Below are 23469 nucleotides of genomic sequence, written 5' to 3'. Positions count from 1 at the left end.
AATAGAACTTTATTTATATAGCACCTTTCAGATAGACGAATATAAAGGTGGCAATGAAAAGTTTCTTTTGCTAATAATTAGTTGGTTGTTTTTTTTCAGTAAGTAGTAAAGAGCTTAATATGCATTGAATCCTACATCCCATGATATAATATTTTTCCCTTATCTGCGGAAATTGATGCTTCCTTAAAATTGACACTTGTTTGTTCAACAATTTGGAGAGTGTAACTGGGAGGTGTAAATCAAGAACAAATTGATGACAACAGGCACAAAAGAAAAGATAAACAGGGGTCAGAATTCACTCAGCAGCTTTTATTTTTGTGCAAATTCCAGGCAAGACTGTAGCTGAGAGACGAGAGATGTGCTTTGCAAGTCAGGACATGACGGAGGACACGGCTACATGGGGAAACCTTCACTGATGAGGAGCGTTATGTCCTCCTTTAATGACTCGATTGAAAGCAGGTGACCAGCTGTTTTATTCTGCTGACTTTGCTGAGGTTACCACCTGCCTTTTCCGCCTGTCTCCCATTAGTACCATGACCAATTTTAAGACTTTAATTTCTATAAATACATTCACCTACATGGATATACTTCTAATTCTTACAGGGTCTTGAGGAAAAAAAAAACAATCTACATTGCTGTTTCATTAAGACTTCACGCTTGGAGAAAATGATCTTCCATACAGTACAGTGGAGAGTTGAAGTGTAAATTATAGTACATATAATTGTGCGTCGTACATATTCTTCCATATGAAACACAAAAAGTAATACAATGTTATCATGAGCCGCAATATCCCAGTGACATTGGTCATTCAAGTTTTTTCAGTGAATTATTGACGAGTGTGACTCAAAAACTGAGACGTGATGGCACCATGCAGTGAGTAAGGCTGAGGTTTCCTACATGGAGTCAGCTTAAGGTCAAAGCTAACCTATTCAATTACCAAGGGAAGCAGATTTACCCACTCAAATAAGTGGTTATCTAGACAGAATAAACGTTTTGCATTCATGAAACGAACTACATTTGTGTTCTCTTTGTAAAGAGAAAGCCTCAGTGGACTAACTTACTTCTCGGTAGCGGATGTGTCGCCGCCGTTGGTCATGAATGAGTGCGTACTCTGCATGCTGCTGCGACGGCACGTTTGCCATCTGTGCGTCGTACCATACAGTGCTGATACGAGGTAGCAGAGAATTTATCATTTACAACTGTAAACCATACAACTCAGGAGAACGATGAGCAAGTTCATATTCAGTACAGTGTGAGAGAGTGAGCCTTACAAAGGAGTGGTATTGCTTTTGGCTATAGCTCTTATTGCTGGCTTATTATGACAATAAAATGGCCCAGATGATTAGAGTTTCCCTTTTAATTCCAACTCTCACTGCATGTCTTCCATACACACTAAACCTCCTCACAGAACATGCTAATCCTTTCCTACAAACACTACAAGTTTCTTCAGGCTGCGGTACAGTTTAAGACTTTTCCTGTCATTTCAAAAGCAAACCAAAAAAAAAAAAGTAAGGCCAGTTGTGCCAGTGAAATGATCGTGCATTTTGGTTTAAAACTAAAACACTCTGCGCCAAAGTACTTAATAGCATGGCTGGTTCTCCTTGAAAAATGGCTAAAACTCAACTTATTCATGATCAAACATCGTGAAATGATTTGCTCAAGTTGAAAATTCAAGAACTTTCTGTGTGCATCAATCCAGCACCTGCTTTAGCTCAGGATGTGACACCCTGGTCCTACTTGGGCTGCTCTTTGAGCTGGTGTTCCCTGAGAGCACCAGTGAAGGTCGCCGTCCACACATGCAAGGCCGTCCCGGCGGAGAGCGTGAGGAAGAAGAGGAAGGCGACTTGAAAACCAAACCAATCCACCACGCCTCCGGCCAGAGCGCTGAACGTCAGCTTCCCCAGCACCTCCAGAGTCGCTAGGAAACTGTAGTGGGTCGCCTGAAAGGAGGAAGGAAGAGGAGGAATGATTAGAACAGAAATGTTTAAAGTAAAATTAAATAAAAGAGAAGGAGGTGAGAGGAGAAAACAGATGAGAGGAAAGGAGGCAAAGAAAAAACGAGTGTAGTAGATTGGAAATTAGACGTGAGGATCTGAGACAAAATGGTGACACTTCATTCTGTCCACAACTGACGCACAGCCTGCTCTCAAGCATTATGACAGAGCAGTTATCTAATACAGAATAAAAGAAAAATGTGCGACTCGTTGAGGGAAAAGCCCCAAAGTGCAAAAAGCAAAAAGGGTGAAGTGGTAAAAACATACAAAGCCTGGATCGTTGAAAGAAAAAGCGTGAGATCATGGCCTGAGAAGATGGAAAGGAGCCAAACGAAGGAGAGTATCTGATCTCAGCCTCAAGGCTTTTCAAGATGCAGCGAGTGAGACGGAGAAAGAGGAGGACTGAGATTACCTAATTTTTCCAGGTCTCCTCCCTCCCTGCCCACACCACATTCAGCAGGTACCAGAGCAACACCGGACTCTGGTGACACCTCGACCACCGAATGAACAAGTCAACAGACTTTGGACTTTATGAGCTCATGAAAAAAGCTTCAGGTCTCGCCATCAACTCATTTAATGGTGAGACATTTACCACTGACAAAGTGATGCTCAAACACTTTCATTCACAGTTTAGTCTATATAAAACAATTAATAAATTACTAACTTTTTACACAATTACTGTAAAGTATCAAATATTCATTTTAAAAAGTTAACTTTTCAGCAGATTCTGCTGCTTCAATGCAACAGGATTCACTTAAAACTGCAAAACTGCATTTGCGACAGGACTCAAATTTTCAGTTCATGTACAAATTCTACTATTATTGGAGAGTCACGTACAAAAGATATACACCAGAACATATAGATGCACAGATAGCAAAGTGGAAACTCATTATTCATGGCCCCCAAAAAAATGGTAAAAGTCTTTAATGAGCACAGCTTTTTATGCTTAATTTAATTTCTTGTATTGTACTTTTACGCCCGTTGGATTAAACAAGACACCTGCATGTGATTTATTCCATCAGAGTCTTAAGTCTCTCCTGCAATTTGAACAGAGAAGAATTCTAACTCCGGAATAAAGACGTAAACTAAATGATCTGAGCTTGATGAGAAGCGAGGGGTTGAAGGGACGAGCTGTCGCTGTGGTTTGCAGGCCGGGGTAGAGAACTCGGAGAGCCTGTGTGACCACAGCTAAGTGGAGTGCCTTTATTCTGAGCAACTTGTTTAACGGATTCGGTTTCTTTCTCCTGGGGATCGTTAACAAGCACTCACACTATTGGCTTTCTGTTACTGGATAGCACTGCCTTCACTAACACACACATATGCACACACAACAAGCACCGTCAATCTCTCTCTCTCTCTCTCTTGTGCACGCTCATGCACATACTTACTCACACACCGCAAGACACTAAAAAGCAGGTAGTTTATGTGTCATGAGAACCTCTGGATTTAACCGTTGTTCTCATCATCACACGTTGCGATTGTTCTCCCCCCGTCAGTTATTTGAATCCATAAGTGGATCCTGATATCTGTGCCTGGGATTTTTTTATTATTATTTTTTTTTTCCTGCTGCACTTTTAGACTGACAGCAATTTAAATGATAATTTGTCACCTTCAGAGACTGACTGAGTGACGTCTGAATGGCTGTGCGAACAGCGATCACCTCCAGGCAACGGTGGCCCAGTTACGACGGGGGACAAAAAGAGTTATGTCAAAGAAGAGAAAACCAGAGGAGAGGAAAAAGTCAGCGGTGGAAAATAAAGCGTTTAAAGGAATACAGTATGACAAAGACATAGAGTGAGGTGGTAGGAGGGACAATGTCATCGAGAGGGGAGAACAGTGGGGAGGAGGACACAATGAAGAGAAACTGGGTCCGCTTAGAGCCTGTTGAGATGTTCCAGGTGGAAACAGCTGATGAGAAGTGACAAGTATGGGTGGGGCTAGGTGTGGTGCTGTATGTGGAGGTTGTCTCTCTCGAGCCTTCTTTTGACTACCAAAGGAAATGACCTAACGTTAGAAAAGAGCACAATTAAACCAAGACAGAGGAGAGGAAGCATGAGCAGAGAAAAGAAATACTGTGCCGTCTGTGTATTAAACCACAAGAGATGACCTTGAATTAAACAACAAGACAATTATTACCAGAAAAATGTTGCTGTAGGAAAGAAAAAAAAAAGCTATATAACACATTAAGCTGGTGAGCAGGAACGAGTGGAGTCCTTTTTTACCTGAATGCTTTCCTCGGCCCGCTGAGTGCAGTGCATCATGGTGGTGAAGGTGAGCGTGGTGATGAGGCCACCCAGAAAGTGTTGAACACTCATGCTCAGGACAGCCATACCTGAACAGGAGAAATGAACGGAAGCCGTCACAACAGATCTGAATTCAAGCACAATAAAAAAAAAAAAACAGCAGTTAGTTTTCTAAAGGAAGAAAGAAAACTATCCCTCTTTACACTGTCGTCTGCTCTGCTGCACTTCTCGCTATACTATTCTATGTCGGAGTCAAAGCAGAGAGACAAAGCAGCGAGAAACGGTAAGCTGATGAAGTGTTGCGTTGCCCCCCCCCCCCCCCCCCAAACCCCCGTCCTCGTCCCCAAAACACATGTAGTGTATCCTCTGAGGGGAAGTGGCAGAGCAGAGTTAGTGGGGGAACACAGAGGAACCACAGAGCCTATCTGTCTCTGCTACCGCTAACACTGAATTATTCACTCAAGCCGCCAGAGTTTTTGCCGAATAAGACTGTTCAGTCAGCGACACGAGGCTGGCGGAGTCGTGCAGATACGGCGACTGATCAGACTGGAAGAGTGGGAAGCGGAGGGTTATCATGTAATATTGAAAAATGAGAAACTTGACTGTTTTTCTGTTTGGTTTTTTTTTTGAGAGAGAGAGAGTTTTCCTAAAATCTTTGTACTGGGTTTAAAATGGAGGAGGGAGAGGCCTCAGCTTCCAGCCGGAGATGTTTGATAGAGAAACAGAGGACTCCGGTGGAGATGAATGGCGTGGATGTGAGTCCCGAAAGCTTTGAGGCAGGCTGTGCAACACAATCAGATGTGTCATTCAGACATTAACCACTGAATGGCTCTCCGGAGAGAGAGCTCTCCCATCTGTCAACGTCCTCGGCATCACGCACTGATGTGACGCTGTAAAATACTGAACATCTGGCTCAAACATTTAAACCAAGACCACTGGTTCATAACTTTTCTAGCTTGTAGATTGTGAAGTGCAGCAATACTACTTTTTATTGACTAAATACAAGTAGAAGTACTGACATTTGGGTGCATGCCTACTTTGAGAAAGAAATAGAAGTGCTTAATTAGTCTTATCAAAACTTGTAGATATAATTTATTTTTAAATATAAAACTAAAAAAACATACAAACTATGACTTCCATTTGAATATTTTTTACGTCCTATATGCATGACATTAATCCTCATTAATCTTAATTTCTTGAGTTTTCAGATTATTCAAGTGATCATCTAAACAGCCTAATGTAAAATGCTTTATCAGTTAACGGCACCAATCCTAGAATGACTAATGAATTCATCACACTTACATTTGTCCCTCCTCTGTTGAGGTATGTAGCACCGAGGAACGGGTCTGTGAGGAGGAGCGACAACGCAGCCGTCTGTTGATTGGCAGTGACGATCGTCACTCTTGACTTGCCCGCACTATTTAAATATTTCATCGGCCGTAAACCCTCCCGTTGTTTTATTTACATACGCCGCTTTGCGCTCACTGGTTGTTTTGTTAACTGGGTTTATCGAAACGTCGACGTGCGACACAACATTGCGTCTTTCACCGAGGTGCAGACGCTCCTCTCAGTAACAGGAGGAGGAGATTCAGCAGAAAGTTTATGCTGCATCACAGAGAACGACTCGGCCACTTCCCCATTCTTCGCCGGAAGTGTCCCCGCGTCGATCACAACCCCGCCTACATTTTAACCGAACTTTCTGTGGTGGGACCACGCGACAGACCTGGGTGTGCTTTGACGTACCACATGTACATGCGCGGTGGAACCGCCGCTTTAGTATACACTGTCTGTTGAGCGAATCTGAGAGCACCATACGAGAATGTATCTGAAACACACCACAGTGGTTCTGGTGGAATCATGAACACTGTGTAAAAAGACTGCGGCTCACCCTAAGAGAACCGTTGCAGCTATTTCTGGTAGCATCAGGAGGGAAAAAATGGTATATCTCTTCAAACGATCTGTACAAGTCTAGTCCATTATTTATAATTTACCTCACTATTGTCAGTTTATCTGTAAAAAAAAAATAAAAAAATACTTCACACTTGTTACATAGCTTTTACTTTATTGAAAAGCTACTCTGCTGGTTGATGTCAAGCTGCTATAAAATGGTATTGCTGCACTTGTATGATAATGAGTAGAAGAATCTGAGTAAAGTATTGGTCCGATTAAATTGGTATCATGTTGGTTGCTTGCTCATGCGGATTTGTTGGGTTTTTCTCTGTTAAAAGCACCTAGAAATGACTGTGTTGTATTTGGTGCTATATAAATAAAGTTGAGTTGAGTTGAGTTGAGTTGAATTGAATTGAATTGAATTGAATTGAATCGAAATGAATTGAATTGGTGTATTCGTAGTGGGATGCAATGACCTTTTCTGAATTTTTGCTCAACAAATATTCCTATGGATGCATAATATGGGCATTTTTGCAAATGAGCCGATCTTTTCTCATTGCTGATGCTAAGCCCAAAGTTTGTATGTTTGTAAGTTTGTATGTTTGTTTTACACCTAATGACAGAGAACATCCAGTCCCTCTGACTCCTAAATTAACATATTTTTATGTCTGCTTGTCATTATGTCCCACGAGCAGACGCACACATAAAACTCCTCTTAAAGCATTCACTGGGAATAATAAGAAAATAACTTCAACTTTATGTAAAACTTGTCATATTAAGTTAGCTGACCTACTTTTTAAGAGAAGCATTGAGCATTTGAAGTTTTGTTTTTTTGATCTGTGATATCAACAGAATTTCATATTATAGCACATTTATATTTAATATTTCAATCAATTTTAGCCATTATGACAGGCCCAATAATATCATGGATCGCTGAATAGTACTCAATAGTTGTGTGTCACGTTCACAGAATGAATGACGTACACATTGCATAACATTCATTATGCGAATAAACACAGAAATGCCTCCGGGTAAAAGTGCTGCTGACAATCACAGAGGATTTGTGATTACTGCAGACTTTATTCACCAAGTCACATTATATTTTAAATAATGTTAATTGAAAATGCAAAAGAGTAAAGCACCAAAGGTTCAGTCAGTGTGATTGCACTGGTCTTCTTCCAAAACAATATCTTTATCTACACACGCTCTAATCCGTGACCTCAAGCTGTCTATTCTTCTGTACCTGAATGTAAATGCATGTGTTTTGTGTGTTTATTCAAGTAACTGGAAGGTCATACGAGGACTGTACATGTAGGGGGATCAGGATCGTTTAACTATGTAAAGCTACAGACCCTTTATTATACAACATGTGACACCCTCATTCAACCGATACAGAGAATAATGAAAGATGAGCAGGGTCACTCAGTCTTTCAGTGTTTTTGTTGTGAAAGTTTTATTTTGGTCTGCTTCTTGTTTCCTCATGCATAAACTGTATATAACTAGATGTTGATCCAGGCTACAGGTAAGACATGTTGAATATGTTTTCCTGTTAAATCAGTGGCTCCCCCACCTCGCTGTGCGACTTTGTTTAAGGGTGATTCTCACCTTTCATGAGTGGTGATGGCTCCAGTACGGTGAGTAGAGAACTCTGGAAAACCATACTGATGGTTCGCAGTACAAACACGCGTCGCATCATGGCCCCGATGCTGTGGAAAGGCCAGCGATCACAGATTAGAGAGATGTTTGCAAAACTTTTGTGTTCGAGATCAGTGTTATTCTTGATGACAGTGACTCCAGGCTATTGTCATTAAATATGAGAGACGTTCTGTGTTTCTTTTCATGTAACACACAATTGTACATACACACACAGGCATGCGCTCAGACAGTTACATGCGTGCACGGGCAATAAGTAAACAAGTCTCCAGACACTAATTGATTCCCTGTTAGTGCATGAAAATCATCCCCCTGTGGGTTTGGTTCATGACGTAATCAATAACCTAAGGAGATCCCCAGCATGAAGAAGATAATTAATCACTGTTACCATACATACAAACACACACACACATATACACACATGCACTCACACTGTTGTGTGACATCAGGGATTAGCGATGCCAATCACTCAGAGGACGCCTGCCACTCAAAGGACTCTGTGTGTTTGTTTATGTTTTGTTTTTTTTGCTTGCATGTAATTATTAATGTGTAAAAAAGGTTGTGAGGTAGAAGAGGCCTGTCACACAAAGCAGGATATGTGCTTTACTTGGGTAAGTGCAGTGAGTAAAACCAACTTATTCTCAATTATTCTAATGCGCCTTTGAGAACAAAGTGCCTGAGGTCGGAGGTGTTTTCAAGATGTCCGTCAGCTTGATTCTTCTTAATGTTGCGTCACCAGACCTTGCTGAGGCTTCTCTCTAAATTTAGAACACAAGTTCACGCTCATATAAAGGTTTTTTGATTTTTCATTTCTGTGGCTGGAGGGAAAAAGCTGAGGTCATCTTTGTTCTTTAGCTCTCAGGTAGATGATCGACATTGTGGTTGCTTCACCTGATACCGCATGTTCTGGACAGTTGAGTGAAGAGAGGAGCAAGACTGTGATCTGACCATCCGGTGGTCTTGAGTTGGATCAGATGGCACTGAAGACTGCAGGCCAGACCCGGCAGACCATAGTGCATAGTGACGGTGTTCTGGGAAAGGTCTCAAAAGATTTATAACTCCTACTTCTATGAGATTTTCTCACCTAGACGCCCAGCAGTCTAAGTGGGCCTCAAGATGAAACAGGAGAACTTTAGATCCTGGTTGGCAAAGGGGACTACTGGCTCAGCAGACATGCAAATTCTGGGTAAAAGATCTGCAGGTGAAGCAATCGTAGAAGCAAAATCTGTTCGAAGGGGACCATGAAATTGAACTTTCAGTCACCCTCAAAAAGGTTCTGGGGCACAATCCAGCGGCTGAGGAGGGGTCGGAGTGGTCCAAGGGTGGATGAGGTGTCCCCAGAGATGGTAGAGGCCCTGAATGTTGTGGTGCTGTCAAGTGTGTTCAAGTATTTTGAGGTCTTATTCAGGAGTTATGGGAGGTGGGATCGTGAGATGGGCTGCAGGTCCTGACAGGCAGAAGTGAATACAATCAACTGTAATGACTTTTCTGACTCAAATTCAAGCCGCTACTCATCCACATTGAGATCAGCCCGTTGAGGTGGTTTGAGTATGATATTAGGATGCTCGCCCCAACATTCGAGCTTCACCAGGACAGGGATGTCCCCATACTGTCACATACTACCACACATGGAGTAAGCTCCTGAGAAGACGGATGGCCGGACAGATACGTCTGGTCAATAAAGAAGCAGTTGCTGTCATAGAGGTCAAGATGATGATCAGATGTTTGATTACAGATAGTTGTACGATTATATTTCTGTATGGCATCCTGCTCTTTTCCTTCGCCCAGTCTTTTCTACATCTTTACTTCACCCTGTCTCCTCTCTCCACTTAGGCTTTCTTTACTTCTCTCTGGAAAACCAATCCTGCATCATTCACATGCTAAAGACATTCTGCTCTCTGCTGCTCCTTTACCTCCCCGACTCAATGACGGCCTTTCATATCACACAAGAGATGTGTGTGTGTGTGTGTGTGTGTGTGTGTGTGTGTGTGTGTGTGTGTGTGTGTGTGTGTGTGTGTGTGTGTGTGTGTGTGTGTGTGTGTGTGTGTGTGTGTGTGTGTGTGTGTGTGTGTGTGTGTGTGTGTGTGTGTGTGTGTGTGTGTGTGTGTGTGTGTGTGTGTGTGTGTGTGCGTGTGTGCGTGCGTATGAGAAAACGAACCTGCCTGGCTGCCACCTCACACGGGCCAGGCCCAGATAAGAATAGCTCTGTTCTTAGGTTTCCAGGAGTGGTTGTATAGGGGGTCACTCACTGACCACTCAACCGCTTCTGATGGGAGGGAGGATAAACCTTCCAACTGAGCTTTTAGAGGTGGGACAACAGCCGAATGGTCGATCCATTCTGCGTGCGTGGGTGCGTGCGTGTGTGCGTGTGTGTGAGTGTACTACAAAGTGGTATCGAATGAGAAGTGTTGTTAATCTGGCACCTAAAAGTACAGACTACTAAATATAGCAGTATAATCTTTGAATATACTGCTACTATTATGGAGTTTTTAAGTTCTCACCAGCCCATTATTTGGTTTATTTCTCATAATGAAATGAACTTCAGGTATATTCAGTTATTGAAAGTCATTCTTTAAAAATTTATGAATTGCATGTGGACATGAGTTTACAGAATGAGGTAAATTGAATAATTCAATTTCAAAGTTTCATTATATCTAAAAACCGAAATAACGACTAATGGTCCGAGAGTGATCAAAAAGTGTGGCATCTCCATATCTGTGTGACCGTGCGTGTGCGTGTGCGTGTGCGTGTGCGTGTGTGTGTGTGTGTGTGTGTGTGTGTGTGTGTGTGTGTGTGTGTGTGTGTGTGTGTGTGTGTGAGAGAGAGACAGATTTGCTGCTCATGCTGTTCTCAGACCACACAGGGGGTCCCTGAACTCTCAAACAAGGCTACGTTTGCTTAAAGGACTCTACACACACTGTCAGACACACACACACACGCACACACACACACACACACACACACACACACACACATGCTTAAGAAGACTAATAACAAAACTTGAACAATGGCACAAAATGTCAAGGAGGAGATAAAGGACAAATCTGCATGAAAACACGAGCCTGTAAAAAAAGGATTAGAGAGAGAATCATTGTGAGGAGGAGGAGGAGGAGGAGGATGATGATGATGGTTGCAATTGATGGGATGAGAGCACAGTGTGTCCGGCAGTAGGATCCTTGTGGTCCAGTGGTGCAGTGGACTGCACATCATCAGCCTTATCTCATAGTTATTCTCCAGCACTGAAAACCTATGAAATGCATTTCAGTTTGACTGATATATTTATTTTCTAATAGCAACAATTTTTCTTCTGAGGAATTCCAATATAATCAAATTACTTAAATTCTACTACGTTTAGTGTGTGTTTGGGTCTCATCAATTGTGATATTTATGTTTATACGATTAGGTGAAAAACTGACAAAAACAATTGATGATCAGTGAAATTAGTGTGGTATGATTTTAGATGTTGAAATACTAATATTTGCATTTTTTTATATTGTTTTCGAATTGTGAATATATTAAAGAATACTCGGAGGATTTATCAGTAAACCAGTAATACGTCACAACCAGCCTTCATGGATACTGGTTAATGAAAAACTGTAGATGACAAACACCAGTGTTGCCACAGTTACCTTGAAAAAGTAATCTGATTACTGATAAGTAGTTACGCCTTTAAAAGTAATTTACTTTACTGATTACTTGTTTTTAAAAGTAACCAATTTCGATTACAAGTAACTTTTTAGTTAGTTTCAACAGCTGCCGACACCCCCACAACGTCTAAAAATAAAAATCTCAGTTCTGATCACTGCCTGGCCTCCTGCTGATACATATTTTAACCTTTGACCTTCATTCTTTATTGTATTTATATTTGACTTTTATTATCAGATTTTTACTATTACTGGTATTTATTTACTCTATGTATATATTTGCATATCTGCTCTATGTGACTTTTTAATTACCCCCCTCTGGGACAAATAAAGTATTTTCATTGATTGATTGATTGAAAAAGAAAAAATTAACAAAAAGAGTTCAACATCTCTGCAGTTGTGTTATTTTTGCAATGATATGGTTTAGTGTTGACATTTCTTGGTTCAAATTTGTTTGTGTCACCTGAACGCACCGTTAAGAGCGAGTTGGTCTGTGATTGGCTGAGAGTGGAGAAGGGGGCAGGTCAGGTCAGACTGTATGTACCGCGAGTGTCTGTCAGTTTGGAGGAGAACGGAGGAGCGGCCCGGTTCTGTTTAGTAATAAAGCGGCTTTACAGACAAGATACTCGTCCTGCTGGACGCTACAATAGTAACGCACAGTGACTTGGAGAAGTAACATACACAATATTTCAAAAGAATTTTCATGTATTTTTTAAAAAATGTGTTTCCCCGTTTTAACTCCAATTCAAAGGCCTGTCCAACGACAGCCTTGAATCGCCTTTAGCGCGGTGCCATGCAGAAGAATCATGGTGAACAAATGATTTTCAGAACGACTGGTACCTGAACTGAGCGAGCAGCAGGCCTCCGAGAGACGAGCCGCAGATAGAGAAGCCCATGGCGATGACGCCGTTCCAGAAACCGAGCTCTCTGGCAGTCATGTGATGATCCAACAGGAAAAGGGGAAACATGGTCACGGCACCCTGCTCACCTGTCGACACAGTGACAGGAGGCAGGCATGAACAAATAGGAAGGAATCTGTGGGGGGGGGGAAAGGTGAAGAAGAAGACCTGACTGAGATGGAGATGACAGACATCTATAAATGACAGAATTAGCGTCGACAGAGTGAAAACAATGTGCATGTTGTTTCTGACTAAGCATTACTACTTTTCACCTTCAGTAAACACGTGCTTGTGAATACACATGCCTAATGCAATCACAGTCAAATACGATCAGGGTGTCGTATCAAACTGTTCAGCCAGCAAGAGCGAAGAACGCCGTTTTCCTGAGATGACGACTGCAGAATCAAATGCAGCGCACCGACATCCAGCACACCTAGGCCTATTCCTGGAAAGTGTCAATAATAGATGCCTGACAAGAAAAAGAATACCCTCAGTCACTTTATCAAACGGGGGCCTCGCACTTTTCCTAAAGCACAAAAAGGAAAACACAACAAAAACACAGAAACTTCTGCAGATGAAACAGACCTCACAAAGACCTTTCAGTCAAAATGAAAAGTTTCTGTCAGACAGTAAGACTTTCTCTGTGTGGTGTTGAGTGTGGGGGTAATGTTCTGCTGAACATTACAGTAAAATATTCAGTGGTGCCGACTATACGCTATTATTATATTAATGGAGACTGACTTCAGAAAGACAGTGGGACCAAGGAGCTGCGTGAGTGACAGCTTGGCTCCCAGACTGCTGTCAAAGACGACGCAACACAACCGACGACTCACTCACTCAGTCAGCCAGGAGACAAACAAAAATAGAGAAGGAAGGAAAAAAGACAGATGAAACAGACTGAAATAAGAAAAAATAATAATAATAAGAGAAAGCTGAGAAGCTCCCAGTGATAGGCAAAGCAAGCAGCGGAATTAGAGTGTCACAGCGGTATTGGTGGCGTGACGAGCTCGTAGGAACATGGGGTAGGAAATGTGGATTTTCCGCGCAGGAAACACTCGTCTCTCATCTGTCAGTCGTGCCTCAACGTTGGCGGTTTGCACATATTTTATACAGACAGGAGCAAATACGTCGAAGTCTGTTATGGAAATTAATTTAGCCAAATCCAGATAAACTGCAGTCAAATCATTATTTTGCTGAAATTATCAAGTTGCTCAGTGGCGTAGTTGTTAGTTATTCCGACCGTTTGAGGACCAGACTACGGTTAATTGGTGACAATACGTGCATGCGGTCCTCTTTCTCTATAGCTTACTGCAGGATCTCTGACAGTGGAACTGGAAGTTTATAATCGGACCTTCTTGCCTCCATCATGCCTGCAGAAAATAGATTATTTTGACTTCTTATGACAATTTTATTTGCTTGCGTTTGCTGTCCTATCTTTCTATCCTCTGACCTATAACTGGACATTCTCCACCGCTCAGCCTGGTTCTGCACATTTCTGCTTGTTAAAAGGGAGTTTTTCCTTCCCACTAAAATGAACTGAATTCATAAACTAATTTGAAGCCTTGTGCCTGAGATTACCAACGTCCTACTTTAGCTTCTGAAGCAAATGTTATTTTTTGCAATGTATGGTGACGGGGGGGGGGGGGGGGGGGGGGGGGGGGGCACCAGTCCTTGTGCGTCATAGAGGCTGTAATGGTGACCGATTCAAAGCTTTTGTGATAAAATTCAAAGACGCATTGTACACAGAGTTCAATCTCACTAAGATGGAGGAGGCTACATGCAGATACAAAATGCATTTGTTACCAATCTGAAGAGACTGAATTGTAAACGTCAGCACATGCAACAACACATTTCCCCTCAAAAGATAAAATGTGTAAAACAAAACGTGATGAATGCCATCGCTGTAAATTATTTGAAGTGATATTTTAATATTTTAACTGATTTATTAAGTTAGATTTTTTACAGAAAATATTTTTTTTTAAATCATTTCAACTTCACAAATGTAAGGATTTGATGCTTTCCTTTCACAAATGTGAGAGTGAAATGCAAATCTGTCAGACTCCTGCTCTTATGAAAAGACCTACATGAATACATCGAATTCGCCTCAGGGAAATCATAAAGAACATTGTTCAATATTTTCTCAAATGTTCCAGTCAAAGCTGAAAATAACAGCTAGTTCCAGTGTTTTAACACATCGATTTAGATTCCCATTGTTGATCCTTGAAATAATTCATACCATGAATGAATAAAAATGATGATAATGCTTTGGTTTTATTTTCTATTTTATGCGTGTATAGATATGTGAAAACTGAGCATCAACATATCCTTGAAGCGGAGCCATGAGAGGAAATAAGAAACGGTTTATATTGATTCTGTGTCTGGGTAGACGTTACACAAATAAACAGTAAAACAGGATTTAGATACGATGCAGCTTAATTTTACAATATAACTCAATTTTGGGGTTTTTTCTCCCAGTGGTCAGGCCCTCCACAGTAAATTTACAAAATATTGTTATAATGTCTGACATTACAATAGCATCCCTCCACGAGCTCAGTGGGTGCTCCACTGATCTCTGCATTATTCACATTTTAATCTGTCATCCTCTGTGCTGAACTGTTTTGAGTTGCATCAACTGTGTAGTAACCATATTAGTCATTATAAAGTAAACATTGGCAGCAGCGGTACCCATGATGCCAGGGTTGTTTACCCATGGTTCTGCACTCCCGTGCCTGTCTGTCTGTTGTTTAGCTCAAAGCTCAGAGCTTTCAGTCCTTCTACTAATTATTTCTTTAAAGAGTGTGTGTGTGTGTGTGTGTGGGGGGGGGGGGGGGGGGGGGGGGGGAGTGCAGACACACACAACCAGGCTGATTATTCCCTTCTATAAATATTCTCAAAGCAACAATTGTCCATTTCAGCAGGGATTTCATTAGACATCCGCAAAGATTAAACGGAGTGGAGGGAAAGAGAAAAGGGGTGGAAAAAAATAGTTAAGGAGGGGGAGCGTAAGAGAAAAGACATGCGGTGGGAAGATATAAGGAGAAATAAAAGGGCTAAGCAGGAGTGTTGAGCAGAAACAGAGGGAGCAGTAAGTGAAAAGGGATGAAAATAAAAGGGTTAAGTGGATAGACAAACAATTATAAAGTCAAAAATAAGACCATGTGAGTTAAACGTGACTGTAGAGAGAGGACAGCAGCCACAGATGAAAATAGCAAGAGACAGAGAAGAAGTAGTAGGGGGATGATGATGATGAGGAGGAGGAGCCGATGAACAGAGACTCTTCGTTAGGTCAGTGAAGAGGAAACAGAGAAGGACTGGCAGGCTCAAAGAAGACTGTTTACAGAGGGCGAAGGAAGACAAAACGGCTTAACATTAAAGACGAAAAGCGACAGAAAAAAGACAGACGGGCTTGTTTTCATCCGTCCATATTGAAAAAGATGTTTGATGGCAAACTCGATCAATTGCGACACTCACAACAACAAATAGCAAGTCACAGACACCCGAGACATGTTGTCAGGTGGAGGAATAAGACGAGCGAAAGTCTTCCTGCTGAACTGATGCAACATAAAAGCAGTCCAGAACAATAACACTTTAAACAAGAAATGTCAAAAATGAACAATTCCTACTAAAAACTTAGCAATCTAACATAGGTTTAATCCAGTAACTTACAACATCATTGGATTGTACATCTATCATAAATGAAGAGGAAGCTCATAGTATTTTTTATGCAGTAATCAATTCTGTTAACAATATGCTGCAATATTCAAATAGTAGTTACTTTTTGATTGATAAGAACATATAGTCTTTCTTTTCAGGGCCTTTCAATGACAGAAAATTCATTAATAAAAGATGAATTACTATAGGTCCACTAACAGAATTGGAAAGGGTCTATATTTTAATGGTGCAAACAGCTAAAACTGCAGAAACACACAATTTATCAGTTTTAAATTCCCATTGGTGGCAAAGCAAAAAACAAACAAAACAAAAAAAAAAAACCTACTCCGTTAAACCTGAACCTTGATTCATCTGTTGAGTTCCCTGTCAACCCGCTCAGTATTTCGATGTTTTAGCAGGGCTACTACAAGATCTCACTTTTAGTCTAGCAGCTCTGCACACATATAACAGCCTCTATCCACGGTGATTGGTGCTGCTGTGCAGTCGGAGGGGGGTTGGGTGCCGGCATTGAGTGGGATCACAGTAGGATGAGGTTGAGATGAGGGTGAGAGGTCGACGAGGACAGTGGGGTGAAATCCTGATGCCCTTGCAGCAGCTTAGACAAAAGAGTTGGCAGAGCAGGAGAGATCACCGAGGACACACAGTCAGCCCCCTCCAACCGCATTATCGCTACCTACCGAGAGTGCGGTAAACAGAGACTGCTTCATGCATATGACAAGTGTAGTGCACAGCACGCACACACACACACACACACACACACACACACACACACACACTCGTATGTGAAAACACATACAGCTCTTAGCTCCGTCGGTTCCTTGCAGACCGGGGGGTAAACAGAACCCAGAGTTTACACAATTTCACAATACACCATGCATATTAGTCTACTTGCACACACTCATAAACACAGAAGGAGCTCCTGCTGATTGATGCAGAAGTCAATGAGTTCTATGTTGCCCTCCTTGGTCATGAGCATGATGACCGTACAACAAGGTGCACCTCTCCACCGAACACAAGTCTGTTCTATTCTGTTATCTATTTGAGGTTTGACAAATCCACAGTTCCCTTCATTTTTATTACACAAGTTCTACAAACAAATCGGTCCAGTTTTATCTGCTATTTTCCTCCAAAGAGAGCACATGACTGAATTATTTTGTCAATAGGGCAGATGAAGAAAGTTTGCATTTAGATTTGGCTCATTAATGAGATTTATGAGGTAAAAACACATACTTACACCTTTGAAAATTCTAAAAAAAATCCTGCACTTCCATGTATGTGTGTGTGGATAAATGTGTTTATTCCCAGTTTTTTTTCTGCTCTCTGTCTCTCTCAGGGCACCATGTGGTGTTTGTTCATTAATTCATCCCCTTCTTCAGCCTCCCTCCCTGCAGCCCTGCTTTTTCCCTCAGGAAAATACCCCCCATTCTCACCCCTCGTTCATCTCCAATACTGTTAACTAAAATTAAAGCAGCCTAATACAACCGTCCTGTAATAAACTCTCCCTCTGCAAACATTACAGTGTTCACGCTTTGTTGAAACTGTTGCGGAGTCGTCGGTGATATCCGTTCCTTTCCCCTCGTACGATTGGATGTTTCTAACATTTAGTTTCATCACATTCATCTATAAACAAATAACCCTTTTACTTGCCTCTTTAGAGGGAAAGGTTAACAGGGGGGTGTTGGAACAAAGCTTTACTTTTCCTGTTCATCCATCCGTCCTCTCGTACACCTGGTTCGTTCCCCAGAGACCGTCACCATCGGGGTTGACCACTTCTCACCATCACTCACATTTCTTGTCAAATGTACAGAACTCACCGACTCAAAACTGAGCCAGATTCCTCAAGTGCAGGTACTTGCAAGTACTATTTAAGATAGCCTTCACTGTCATTGTACTGAGACCTCGACAGTGAAATTGGTTGCGCGACATCTGAACATGCATCTACGGCACAGAAAAGGAAAACAAGAATAAGAAGTAACAAAGAGTATAAAATCACTTACAAGATTGAGGTTACTGTTGCAGGTTTAAAAACAGATTACATAAATTCCAAAGATGAAAAAATGGCATATTATTGATCACTTGCAGGGGTTCAGTGTTTGAGCTGTCTTTATAAATAAATAAGGCTTATTCTACTGGTCGCCAATTAATAAAAAAAAAAGCTATAATCAGCCCAACCCAATCCTGCTGATCCAATCAGGACGCTCCTATTACACCTTTAGTTAGCACTGTCACCTTATAAAGAGGTTGCTGGTTCAAGTCCAGGTCCTCTGTGTGCAGTTTGCATGTTGTCCTGATCTCCTTCCACAGTCTAAAATTATGCATTGAGGCTAATTGGTGACTGAAAACTGTTTGTAGGTGTGAATGTGAGCGTGTGTGATTGTCCATTTGTTGGTGTTTTCCCTGTGATGGACTGGTGAAACATTGTTTCATTATTTAAAGTCGTAGTAACTGCACATGACGATTTATTTATTTTTTTACCTAAATGCAATGTGGCTTCAGAAGGTATTTAGGCATACTTCAGAGTATTGAGAATCAAGGCTCAACCCAATGTGCATTTATATTTAAAGGAGGCAGTAGTAGTGCAGGTATCATGGTAGAAAAGCTACGTTTGTTTTTTATCAACTTGACAAAGCATCCTGAGTGAGTCCTATCCTATCACTACTGACAGCGATCGGCAAGAATAATTCATATAACAATAACTCAAAGACCGATTAATATATCTAGAATATTATAAAAAGCAGAGCAGTAGAGCTTTGTGTCCACTGTGGAGGCCCCCAGGACTGCTGGAATAAATAATACACTCACACACTCTATCTTCTCAGTCACATTGGAGAACTACCAGATATTAAAAGTTGAAGATAAAGAGTCAGGAGCGCTCACTCAATTCACATAATTTGTACAATGAATGCAATTGTACAGCTATAAAATAAATATAAATCCTGTCATACTAGTCATAATAAGGAAAGAATTCTCAGGGGTTACGTTGATGTTGTGTATCTGGCAAAACAAGGAATTTACCCGTTTCTGTTGCAGAGTTGGTGAGGACCTCCTCATGATTCAGCCAGCAGAGCTTAAATTCATCCACCCGGCAGTGAGCTGGTATTTCTTCTCTAAGTGGAATCCCATAGGTTATCTATGGGATGTAGGTCAGAGCTTTGTGGAAGCCATTCGAACAGTTATAACAAACAACATATTCTTTTTACAGGCGGCTGATGCCAGTTGAATCACTTTCCTGATAACTGAATCCTTCTGTTCATATGTTTAAGCTTGCATCGAAAGACTTGCATGTATTTGTATGATGTTACTGTTCAATCAATAAATGCAACTTCACCGTCTCCCTTTATGCAAGAAAAATACCCACTAATCTCTTGTGAATGGTGTTGCCTTAGTTTTTCTGTCCTTTTCCTAAGTTTCTACCAACATATCTGTTGATGAACCGAACAAGTGTTTGAAAAAGCTGTTGTCTTACTGTGTTGTTTCTCCTAAAAAAATAAAGAAAGAAATGTTTTTGAATAGTTTCTGGCACATGTCTCCCCCTCCGTATCTATACTCCACAATCCCAAATGATCGGTGAGTTATATTTCTCATTATTCTTTAATTCACTCGCAGTTAAGATATCCAGCATTATGCTCGTCTTTCTGAGTTCCTACATTCAGTCACAAGTTTTTGACAAATGTGGAAAATGAAAATGTTACTTTTTCAGCACTTTAATGTTTTCTATGACCTTTCCTCACTTGTCTTTGCTATTTTTACTTTTAAGTAACCAGTTCCAAGGGAATTCATGGATGTATTAAGTCAATTAGCCTTAATTTACCAAAGGTGCCCCGAGCAGAGTAACCACGCAGTTCATCACAGTGATGGACATGTTCCACTAAGTTTGTCAGAGTTTGTCCAGTTTTACTGCTTGAATCGAGTAATAACCTGATTTGTTTATTTCAGAAGAATTCCCTTCAGAGTGCTAAGATATGCATCACCTATAGAAAACATACCTGTGAGATTATCATGAAATAACAAAATGAGCCTTGGGAAAGTCCAGCGTGAGTTTAACGGAGAATACTGAATAAAAAGAGGAATTAAAATGTCTGTATTCAAAATGTATGCATATTTTCAACTCGAAGCTTCTATTGTTTTGTTCTTATCTGGCCTTTCTCATTTTTTCCTTCCAGCCTCCCTCCCCCTCACGCCCTCTGTCCATCCCTCCGAGTCTACCCAGACAGTTCTCCCATCATGCCAGTGGCCTCAGATGGCACGGGGGTCACAGTTCAGACACGAGGCTCTCTGTGATTGGCCCAAGCGTTGGACGCAGCGCAAACTCCGAGTTCATTAGGGATAGACGAGGGAGAGGGAGTGTGAGTGTGAGAAGTGGGGGGTTCAGACAGCCAGATTACCGGTCTCACACAAACATACCCACATACCCCTTGAACAAAAACAATACTGTCTCACATTGACAATTGTGCTTTCACATCCAGGCCTAATCTAAAATATTACACAACCTTTTTTTTTCTCCTGTTACCAAAGTGGGAAACACTGAAATTGCTACTACAAGAAGATTTTAGCAATAGATAAAACTGTTAATGCAGCTGCAACGCACTAATATGGCACTAAACACACTAAGAGTGATTACTGTTGCAATCATGAACATCAGCCAATAGTGTGCGTGTGTGCTCGTGTGACAGAGAGAGTGTTGGGCTGGGGGGGGCTGCTCCCTAGACAGATTAGGGGGGTCCAGCCAGCCTTCATAGTTTGTCTAGTAGTGATGTCTGCTGGGGCTTATCCGATTACTAAGCCACCCTTAACACTCTCCAAAAACACACATACACACATATGCATACACACAATTCAAAAACAAAGGCATATACATCCATGCACATACACTAGTAAAGACTATGCAAATCTGAGAAGACAATTATATTCCCACCACCCACATACACACATACACACAAACGCGCATCAGCAGGATGCACTGTCTTCCATTTCAGTTTCTGAACGCTACAGACACAAAGACACTCTAATCCTTACATAATCCCCTTCTGCTACCAAACACCAAACTCTGGTCATATCAACTCTCTCTCCCACACACACACACACACATACACACACAACCTCAACTCTTCCAAACCTACTTTAAGATTTTTGCTTCTTATTGGAACAAACTCATTCACAGACAAAAAGACGCGTGCATAAACTCACTGTGCATTCAAACCAACATATTCTAGTTCAAGTGCAGTAACTTTGTACTTGTGAGAAACTGTGACATTAAAAACCAACTTCAGTAGTAAATATTTTCCTGAAGTGGGCACAGGCTCTGCTTAGACATGAATTGCTTTGCAAAAATTACTTCCCAAACTTTTGCAACAAACTCGCTCCTGTTTGGAGCTTCTTGAAACACCAACAGAGACATCTAGTGGTGATCTGTGGAACTTGTATTAAAAAGAGAAACACAGCTGATAAAAGTTTAAAGTGGGACAAAAGTCATTTATATTGGAGAAAGAACTTTTCATTGCTGGTGAGAAGTTCTCTTTTTCTGTCACTTTGCAAAAAAAAAAAAGAAAACAGAGAATGAAATAACGGTTCCTGATCTTAATTTGGGATTTTCTGCACATCTCCATCACTTCTTTCCTGATGTTTATCTTTGTCAGTCTAAATATATATACACCTTTTTCATCATTTAGACCACATTTGGTCCATCAATGAAGCTCTCACTGCTATGTGTCCTTAAAGGTGTAATTTGTGAAAAATGGTTTTAAATATGATAAAACGACAGAACATAATCAGTGATGCCATGTCATGGGAACTTGTGGACTGCAGAGTGTTAAAACTATTAATCTCATATCAGGAGATTGGATTCTTTCCAAAAAAAAAAGAGTTGCAGCAGATTACGCCATCAACATTTCCAAAACAGAGGAGTCAGAAATAGGCAATTTTCAGATTATCTGTTTAAAATCGTTTGAGAATGAAAAGCTTTAAGTTGGTAGTGGCTGATTGTCATAAATGATTGAAACCACCAAGAAATCCTCATCATCAAAACTTCAGACCAAGGTAGCAAAGATCTTCCAAAACAATCATCAGATTAGTATATTAGTTTCAGTGTTTGTTTAGTTCATGAGATCACGACCTTGCAAATGAACCAGACTTACCTAGTTTGTATGTGAGCACATACAGCATTGTCCAAGGGGTGCCAGGCACCGAGAGGAGCTTCCTCCAAACCCTCCATGGCCTCATAGCGTCGGCTCCCGATCCTCCCTTCCTGCTACCATCTGCCTGCTGGCCCCTCACGGCCTCATCATCCAGCACAGGGGCCCCCCACACAAACAGTGCCACGCCTGCATACACAAAGGTCAGCAACATGAACATCCAGCTCCATCCAGCCACGTCGATCACGGCCAGCAGCCCGCCTCCGGCGAACACCGACCCAGCTTTGTAGCCCACGACCTGGGCTGTGTTGCCCAGGCCCAACTCCCCACGTCCTTTCAACAGTCCCACCGCAGCCCCGTCCACAGCAATATCCTGAACGGAGGCCAGGGTGTTCATGGCCAACAGGGTGCTGGCTACTCCCCAGATGTGGGCATCTGGAGCCAGGGCCGCGCTGGAGAGGCATGTCAGAGCCAGGCCGGACACCGTGCCCACCAGCCAGCGACGCTTGGAACCAACTCGGTCCACCAAGGGGGCCCAGAGGACCTTGAGCACCCAGGGGAAGTAGAGGATCTTAGTGAAGCCAATGCGGGTGAGAGAGTGGCCGGCTCCACGCAGGTAGACAGGAAGCAGGGACGACTGGAGACCGTAGGGGATGCCCTGGACGAAGTACAGCAGGCCCAAGAAGACCAGTTTGTCATTCATGATCCAGCTTCAAGTGTGACCCTCTGGATGAAGAGACACTGCAGTGGTCCATTGGTCAGGTCATGGTCAGATGAATGACTCCTGCAGATGAACTGGTGAAGGACAGACAATACGGGGTTATTTGGTGGGTGCCTTCAGGCGTTGTGAGGGTGAACACGTTCACAGTTCATGCAAGTGGCCTTAAAAGGTTGAGCACCATATTTTATTGCCCCTGTGCCCAGCTCAGTTACCAGGATCTTTAACCGGCTAACGAAGGCCCCCTCAAAGTCAAACCACTTCTTAGCATTAACATGTCCAATTCCCAAAGTCCCACCTGTGTTTTGACCGTTTACGTCTCGTCAGGGACAAACACGACTTGGTTCCGTCATTATTTTGGTACCAAAGTCAAGTTTGTTGCCAACTGGGTGTCGAAGCTAGCAGACTAGCATGCTATCATGCTAAACGCAGTTTACGCAGACATTTAAAACACATTTGCACATCTTGTCTGTCTAATCTGGGGCTATTGCTGTAGAGACACTGTAAAAAGCAACAGTTCGGTATCTGCTGTGAGAGAAATCTTTGCACATACTGAGTGGAAAGTTGACAAGCCCGGCGTTAGCAAGCCAGGCACGGTGCTCCGCTTGTTTACAGTGGTGGGCTA

The 23469-nt window shown here is 41.9% G+C and overlaps 1 protein-coding gene across 1 annotated transcript; it reads right to left on the bottom strand.

Annotated features, from left to right (window-relative positions):
- Positions 1-289: 289 nt before the first annotated feature.
- mfsd3 (major facilitator superfamily domain containing 3) lies at positions 290-23469 on the bottom strand. Its single transcript, XM_080467607.1, has 6 exons — positions 23398-23469; positions 22130-22921; positions 12265-12412; positions 7733-7833; positions 4217-4326; positions 290-1940 (listed from the first exon to the last, which is right to left on the bottom strand). The coding sequence occupies exons 2-6, from the start codon at positions 22827-22829 to the stop codon at positions 1734-1736; spliced, it is 1266 nt and encodes a 421-aa protein (XP_080323733.1). The 5' UTR covers positions 22830-22921; positions 23398-23469; the 3' UTR covers positions 290-1733.

This window comes from Lipophrys pholis (genome assembly GCF_963383615.2).
Source record: "Lipophrys pholis genome assembly, chromosome: 7".
NCBI classification, from domain to species: domain Eukaryota; kingdom Metazoa; phylum Chordata; class Actinopteri; order Blenniiformes; family Blenniidae; genus Lipophrys; species Lipophrys pholis.
The sequence above is the reverse complement of the archived record's forward strand: the minus strand, read 5'-3'. Positions and strand labels throughout refer to the sequence as shown.

Excerpts from the sequence above, each read along its gene's own strand:
- mfsd3 (XM_080467607.1), bottom strand. The coding sequence starts at position 22,829 with ATGAATGACAAACTGGTCTTCTTGGGCCTGCTGTACTTCGTCCAGGGC. Across the intron at positions 12,413-22,129 it reads TGTGCTCACATACAAACTAG|GTGAGCAGGGTGCCGTGACC; the intron begins GTAAGTCTGGTT and ends CTGTGTCGACAG. Across the intron at positions 1,941-4,216 it reads GGGCCGAGGAAAGCATTCAG|GCGACCCACTACAGTTTCCT; the intron begins GTAAAAAAGGAC and ends TCCTCCTTTCAG.